Below are 8,473 nucleotides of genomic sequence, written 5' to 3'. Positions count from 1 at the left end.
TCAGTATTGTAGTTCAGTTTTGGGCTCGATTGAATCTTGAGTACCGGTATTCAGTGTTTGCTAATAAAAGTCCTATCTCAATCAGCAGACAAAAATTGAAGTATCGACCTGACAAGTTTGCACGGTTTTACAGTAGATAAGTAATACAAAGGCTAGCAAACTAGTCACAATAGTGTTCAGTCGTAGAGCACTGATGAATTGATAAATGGCTCTGCCGTCATCAAAAAATATCCGTGGCTTGAGGTCCGCTTTTTTCGCACAATTTTAGATGGTTAAGACAATATTTTACAACCTAAAAGATTACCGTATCAAAGATTACACCAACAAAAAGAAGTGGCGTGGCCGCCCCTAAATTAAATACTTTGTTTAGTTTTATTAGACCATAAAGTGTTAGTATGTGATTTTTTTAAAACTTTTTTGTGTTTTTTATTCTAGAAGCAGAAAATACCTTCTGGGTCGGAAAGCATCTGTCATTTCTAATCCTGCGAGTGAAACAGCTTTCGTCTACTCCAACGGACTGTTTGCATCACACTTCAAAGACCCATTGGCTTCCACAAAAGACTACCCAATGCATGAAATAAACACAATATCATCCCATGTCGAGAAAAAATCATCAGCTCCATCGGCGCAACCTCTAGGCATGTATTTAAGAAGCATCTTGGAACGAGATACGGATCGATACCAGGTATATTTTTAAAATTTCTCATTTTTATTGCAAGTATGTTTTCAAATAATAGTAAGTTTAGTTTCTCAATTACAAGATGCTAGAAATTGATCAATAACTGAAGTGCTTTTGTGATAAAAGCAAGTTTCTTTTCATCAGGATGCCTGGGTTCAAACACCGCTAACTCCAGTGTTATTATATAAGGTTATATTTCTGCTTTTTTTATAGGCACTTGAGAAGGAATCGGACTCGGAAGAAGATGATAGGCAAGATTCTTCTACATGCAATGCTGACATTGTAATCATAGATCAAAACTACTGGCGAACTTATCCACGAGAAGCAGAAATAAACAAAGACAGACTTAACTTCATAAGTGGTAAGCAAAACTATTTTGTCAAGAACTCGTAAGAAGTGCGAAAACGTTCTTTGGAAAAATATCCTGTAGGGAATACAATTTTGGATTACTCAAAACTTTAGAGATTTGGCCGTGAAATCAAGTATATCGAAAAAATTATATATTTTTTAGCTCACAAGTTTCGTTTAAACTCTGAACTGGAAGACTACTTGTCATCTGATCCTGAAAACGAAGATTCAATCAACAAAGTCACAGAAAAATCATTGTTGATTAGTGATGCGAAAAAAGACATTGTAAAACCTATTGTAAATGAACCACCCGCCTTTCAGGAGCGGAAAATTAGTGTTGCCGATGAGACGAGATATTCAAAAAGCTGTCAGACATACGAGGAAAGTTCTATTGCATACAGTATCGAATCCACTAAACCAATTGAAATCAAGGAAAATGTTTCTGTCCACCAGAAATTCAAACCGATTGAAGATGATTCCAAGTCTCAAAGGAAACCACAGCGCGATGAAAGTCAAACAAATCTTACGGATTCTGACTACCCAAAAATCACGAGTGAGCATTTGAGGAAACGAAAAAAATTAACTTCTTATATCAAAATCATATACATTTTAACCAAAAACATCCCGTCATAATTCATCGGTCTGATGAATCTAAAAATTTTTTAAATTTGATTTCGTGTTTTTGAGAAGAGAGCACACATCAAATTAAATTCTCAAAGCGAGAAATTCAAAGCAAAAATTTTCTATAAAAATAGTGCTGATTTAAATTATCCGGACAAAACTAACAAAATTTGAATTTGCAAACGCGTTTTTCTCAGTTTGGGTTAAAATTAGACCAAAAGTGCTTAGAATTTAATCAGAAGTAATGTGGTACAATTTTTTTACCGAAATTCTCAACCAAAATTTTACCTCAAAATGGGTCATTTTGGCTTTTTTCAATTAATCAAAAATTACGCTGAAGCTGCTTTGTTAATTGATGAGTAATCTATATCACAGCCCAACAAAAATCTAGAAGAATTAAATATCCAAAAACCTGTGTAAGAGAAAATAATTTAGCTTGATAGTCAGGTAATGTGATTTTTACTATATAAAACCCAAAACCTTTGCTTAAAAACAAATTTTATACAATTTACTCACATTTTTGGAGTTTTTATCCTCTCTGGAGCTTTGTTGGGCTGTGTAAGAGGCTTCTTGTGATATATATTGCTCATCAATCAACAAAGTAGTTTCAGAGTAAACTTTGATTAATTAAAAAAAGCTAAAACGATCCATTTGTGGGGTAAAATTTAGGTTAAGAATTTCGCAGAAATAATTGTATTATATTATTTCTGGTGAAATTCTAAGCAACTTTTGTTTTCTTCACTTATTGTCTATTTTTAACCCAATTTGAGACAAACGTGTTTGAAAATTCAAGTTTTGTTCTTTTTGTCCGGATAATTTAAATCAGCACTGTTTTATAGCTTTTAACAAATTTATTGGACAATTTTTTAAGTTTCTGAATTAACTTTGACCTTCAAATTTAAATTAAATCGACATACTTCTTTGAAGTTTTGTGTTTGCCTTTGTGTCGGCATTTTATGTTTTTTTTTGCTTTGAAAAATTCCATGGCAAATCGTTGTAAATGAAAAAGTTTTTTCAATTGTGCTCTTGAATAAGGCAAAAATGAAATTTTCCAAAAAAAAAACGGAATAATTTTGCATTGCTCTTTTGTCAGTTCAAATGCGGTTTTGAAAATTTGATTGCAGTTTGAACGCGATTTCACCGTCTGAAGATCAAGAATTATTTCAAAATTTGTCCGTTAAATTTGTTAAAAGCTATACAGTGCTGATTTAAATTAACCGGACAAAACGCGTTAAACTTGAAATTTAAAACCCGTTTTTCTAAAATTGGGTTGAGTTTAGGTGAAAACGTATGGAGACAAAACTTGCTTAGAATTTTAGCAGAATTAATATGGTGTAATTAATTTTGCGAAAATCGGGCCCGAAATTTTAGCCCAAAAATGGGTCATTTTGGCTTTTCTTATTTTCTCAAAAATTATGCTGAAATTACCCAGTCGATTACAGACATGATTATATCAAAGTGAGCCACTTACGTAGCCCAACAAACTTTAAGAAGGGTATAATCTCCAAAATATTGTATAAGTTAATTTATTTTTGTTTGATAGACAAAAAGGTCGTTTTTACTATATAAAATGCCAACTTTTTATTTAAAAACAATTTTGGAACAATTTGCAATTCTTTTTTGGAGAAAATACCTTGCATAAAATTTGTTGGGCTACGTAATTGGCTCACTTGGATATGATTATGTCTGTGATCGACTAGGTATTTTTGGCGTAATTTTTAATGAACTAAGAAAAGCCAAAATGACCCATTTTTGGGGTAAAATTTCGGACCCGAATTTCGCAAAATAAATTACACCATATTAATTCTGCTAAAATTCTAAGCAAGTTTTGTATTCATAAGTTTTCACCTAAACTCAGCCCAATTTGAGAAAAACGGGTTTTAAATTTCAAGTTTAACGCGTTTTCTCCGGTTAATTTAAATCAGCACTGTATGTCAAATTAATTCTCATGTTTTAAATATCAGTTAAAACCATTCTTCAATTGAACAGAGCTTAATTATTTTTTAGTTTTAGTTAGATGATTTTCAACATTTTTTTTCGGATTCTGTGACAGCTCAGATATATTGTGACAGCTCCTAATCTCTGTAAGGAATAAATATTTTCAGGCAGCTCAGAGTCTCAGAATTCAGCAAAACTGAGTCGCAATGTCTCAGCTCGAACCCGAAGTGGCCGAGAAATCGAAGCCGACTCGCATCAATCGGACTTCGAATACCTCAAAAACCGACTGAAGTCGACAATGAGTTCACGAGTTGACTCGGAGATCTCGCTTCACAGACAACGACCGATGAGAAGAAATAAGAAGAAAGTCTTAATTGACCCTCACATTTCCAAAATTGGGCTCAGTGACCCCGAAAACTAAACGAAATTTAAAAAGAAATTAGTAATTCAATATCCAAAAATTACTAGATTTAACTTGCTTACGATTTTACGAGAAAGTTTTTTTCAGTATAAATTTTCATACTATTGAAAAATAATCATTTTAGTAAAACATTAAAGGAAATGAAGCATTTTTAGAGTCTTTTTTCATGAGATTACAACACAAATGTCTATACAAGTTTTCCGACTACAGATTTTGATTGCCATTTAATTTCTAAAAAAGAACAGATAATCTCTCAGCTTTCATCTCAGGTTGTAAACCAGAACTAAGTCTGTGTTTACTTCTAAAGGATCGAAACTATTGGTCGAAGAAGTTTCCCTGGTCGAGGTGCACATTTTATGTAAGCACTCGAACGATAAATGGCTACGGGATAAAGGGATTTTGTTCGGGTGCAAACTCAAAACATTTCTCGAGCATGGTCAAAACCTGGCTCAAGCACGTTCGAAACAGAGCTCAAAAGTAATCGAAACATACCGTAGGCAAGTCTTTAACACATATCGAACAGGACCGGAATATACTGTAAGCAATGTCAAAACATACGTCAAAGCGTTTTGTCTTTTAGTTAAACCACTTTGGTTAATATCCGGCATTTGGGAGTAGTTTGGGAAAATTGGACTAAGCAGACAATCTAAAATTTCAATCTCAAGACAAATAAGCGATATTGACTTGTATGATTTAAAGAATTTATAAAGTTTATCTGGCGTGGGCAGTGCGATGACTTTGGAGCTTTTCAATTTTTGTTCAGTTATGTTTTGAAATAAAGAAGAATTTTGAAAATGCAAGTCAGTAGACTAAGTCTATGGGTCTAAACTGCTTCAACTGAAAGCGCCATTGGTTATCGTGACCAAGAACTCGAAAGGTTAAGCTCTGCGCAATATGGCTGGTTTTGTTGTTGAGAGTAATTAATCAAGGGTTAGCCGGGTCGTACTAATTTTAGTCTTTTCCTGACTGTCTAGTAACTCTTCAGCTCAACTGGGGTTTTGAGTAATGAATAGTTGGGTTGTTTTTTTTTGTATTGGTTTTTTGATGGCTAGTTGCTCTCTTTCCTACGAGTTGTAGATCTGCAGAGTTGTATATATGTAGCCGAATGTAGCGCGCCACTCTGTGATAGCAGAACGAGGCATCTTTCCAAACTCATCGATAAAACTGTGGTAATAATTAATTGTTTGTTTCTCAATTGTTCAACGTGTATTGTGAATATAGGTGAGCCCTAGAAACTTAATTGGCGATCAGGATGCGGAAACTAAATATGATTGCGAAGCTAGAGAAATGCTTGGGGAAATTGTCGCTTTCCGTTATTTGAAAGGAGTCCGTTTTTTTTTCATTTAGTGGCACAAAAAGTTCTCTGTAAATTTCTTACAGAAATCTGACGGCAATGATTTTCTTCTATAATAGAGTACAACAAGTGTGAATGAGAGCTGGAATCCGCCGATTACAGGGAGGGACAACTTCTGGATGGGATATAAAAGCCAAATATTTTGACAAACTGGCTACCACTCGGATACACATAATGTCTAGTGGTCCGTCACAAATAAAAATTGACTCGTCGTTTTGTCAGGATTGACGATGAGAAAAAAATGGGCAGTCACTTTTTAGACCAGGAGAAGGACTTCATGAAGTTTCATTTTTCTTATAGCGGTACTTAACATAGATTGAGTCTTGCCCGGAACTGATAGCCAATTGCTAATCAAATAGCGCGGTGCGGTCTACTCCGCATTAACCATTGTAGAAAAAATTTCAAACGTCGACTCACTACTTTTTGTTTTTAAATAGTAAGGATTGCACATGGAGATTATTAGCAAAAAACCAAACATGATTTCACAACATGAGATGGAATAGCAAGCAACAAAAGTCAGTTATGAGGTTTTTGACACAAAAATAAATTCTTCGTTTTTTTCCAAATTCTTTATACTGAAGTTAAATGAGGGAATAAATTTGGATGATTGTTGCTTGACTGTTAGTTTCTCTGCCAAAGTTTCAAACGCAGCTGTTTAAAATAATCATTAGATCGGTTGATAAAGTTTCATTGAAAAATACGTAATGAAAATATGAAACTGCATGTAGACTTACTTGAATTAAAATTAATTTTGTTCAATTTTACTCTCAAGAAGTTTTTTTTCTCAGAAATATATGTTATTTGAGTTAGTGTAACTAGAATAACTTGGAGGGCTTTGCTCGACCTTTGTTAATGGTTTCTCTGCCAAAAATTTCTCTTTGGTAATCTAGTCAGAAAAATGTGTTAACCAGTGACCAGCGAATGAATCCACACGCATACTTCTAAACACATAGAAACTTTTACGCACACAAAAACACACACACACACTCACATGCATGCCTCTAAAGACATGAAAAACAATAAAAACAAAAGTTTTTTGGTTTAAGGTGATCTCATTGCAAGCTTGAAAGTTCAATGTCAAATAGTGCCGCCTCGTATAAAGTTTCAAGATGTCTCTTCTTTATTGTCTTTCGTTTTTTGGAATCAGTTTTTTTCAATCGAAATACGTAAAGTCAATAGGCAACATTCTCATTGATTGTTGAACACTCAGGAAAGCTTCATTTCTGCAATGTACAATAGAAACTTTTTTAATACAAAGTACAATAGAGACTTTCTGAAAGCAGATCGATATAGTTTTTTAAAAGAGGCTCCAAAAACTCTGTTTAACTATTTGTTATATAAATTTTGAGGATGTCAGTTTTTTAGCAATGGGCATAAAGAATAAATTTGCATGATTGTTGCTTGACTGTTTATTTTTGCTTACTAATTTTTGATGCTTTGATCGAAGCATGATGAATTTGAAACGCAGCTGTTTGAAATAGTTATTAGATCGGTTGATAAAGTTTGATTGAAAAGTATTTAATGAAACCATAAAACTGAAAGTAGACTCAGTTGAATTAAAATTATTCTGTTCATTTTTACGCTCAGAAGTTTTTTCTTAGAAATATATGTTAATTGAGTTGGTGTAACTAGAATACACACACACACACACACACACACACACACACACACACACACACATACACACACGCACACTCACATACACGCCTCTAAAGACATGAAAAACAATAAAAACAAAAGTTTTTTGGTTTGTGGTGATCTCATTGCAAACTTAAAAATTCACTGTCAAACAGTGCCACCTTGTACAATTTTTCAAGGTTCTCTCTTCTTGATTGTCTTTCAATTTTTGGAATCAATTTTTTCAATCGAAATACCTAAATTCAATAGGCAACATTCTCATTGATTGTTGAAAACTCAGGAAATCTTCATTTCTGCAATGTACAATAGAAACTTTTTTAAAACAATGTACAATAGTGAATTTTTTAAAGCAGATCGATATGGTTTTTCAAAAAGATCTCCATCCAAAAACCCTGTTTAGCTATTTAACATATAACTTTTGATGCTGTCGATTTTCTAGTAAAGAGCATACAAAATGCTGCCCTTTTTTGTGTGCAGTCAATTAAAATTTTTTAATGGACATACTCAATTAAAGCAATTAAAGGGTTAAAGTTTTTTCGAAAAATTTGACTTTATTTTATGTCGACCAAAGTATGATTTCTCGTTTTCGCGTTTTTTTTTCGAGTACCTTAAGAAATAATTTAGGGTCCGTTGGCTGACAATGGATACTGTACAACAGTACCCTTTCGGCAGCGAGTTGGCAGAGAATTTATTGAATTGATGCCGTCCATACATCAGAAAATTGATCAATTTGAGAGCTTTTCTACTTTTCAAGGAGATCTACTTTGTTTTGATGACGACAAAAACTACAACTCTTTTGAGCAGTGGTGACGTATATAGCCCAAAGCGAACGATCACGGTTGATGATGGAAACACTTCGGTATGGAAACACACGGTTGGTATGGAAACACTTTCGATTGAAATGCCGAATTTGTGGCCGCTTCACGAACACACCCTTTGCCACCACTTACGCCAATCTCCGTATGTTGGGTGCAGAAACTTCATCGTAAAAAATCCAAGTCAGTCATTAACCCTTTTTACTAGGGGCAGCGGAGTTAGGATTTTCACGAGGGGGGGATAAAGTTTTTTTTTTTACTTTATTTTGGGTCGACCAAAGTATGATTTCACGTTTTCGCGTTTTTTTTGCGTTTTTTCTCGAGCACTTTAAGAAATAATTTAGGGTCCGTTGGCTGACAATGGATACTGTACAACAGTACCCTTTCGGCAGCGAGTTGGCAGAGAATTTATTGAATTGATGCCGTCCATACATCAGAAAATTGATCAATTTGAGAGCTTTTCTACTTTTCAAGGAGATCTACTTTGTTTTGATGACGACAAAAACTACAACTCTTTTGAGCAGTGGTGACGTATATAGCCCAAAGCGAACGATCACGGTTGATGATGGAAACACTTTGGTATGGAAACACACGGTTGGTATGGAAACACTTTCGATTGAAATGCCGAATTTGTGGCCGCTTCACGAACACACCCTTTG

General features: G+C 34.2%; 1 protein-coding gene across 1 annotated transcript; it reads left to right on the top strand.

Annotated features, from left to right (window-relative positions):
• Positions 1–435: 435 nt before the first annotated feature.
• LOC134855912 (uncharacterized) lies at positions 436–4,007 on the top strand (the record flags this gene model as incomplete). The annotated part of the gene is made up of 4 exons (XM_063872293.1): positions 436–685; positions 893–1,040; positions 1,191–1,580; positions 3,754–4,007. Coding segments are annotated over 4 exons (1,042 nt in total), but the record flags the coding sequence as incomplete, so codon positions are not given.
• Between the last annotated feature and the right edge of the window lie 4,466 nt (positions 4,008–8,473).

Source organism: Symsagittifera roscoffensis, unplaced genomic scaffold (assembly GCF_963678635.1).
Source record: "Symsagittifera roscoffensis unplaced genomic scaffold, txSymRosc1.1 SCAFFOLD_783, whole genome shotgun sequence".
Taxonomy (NCBI): Eukaryota; Metazoa; Xenacoelomorpha; order Acoela; family Convolutidae; genus Symsagittifera; species Symsagittifera roscoffensis.
This window is presented reverse-complemented; position numbering and strand designations above follow the sequence as displayed.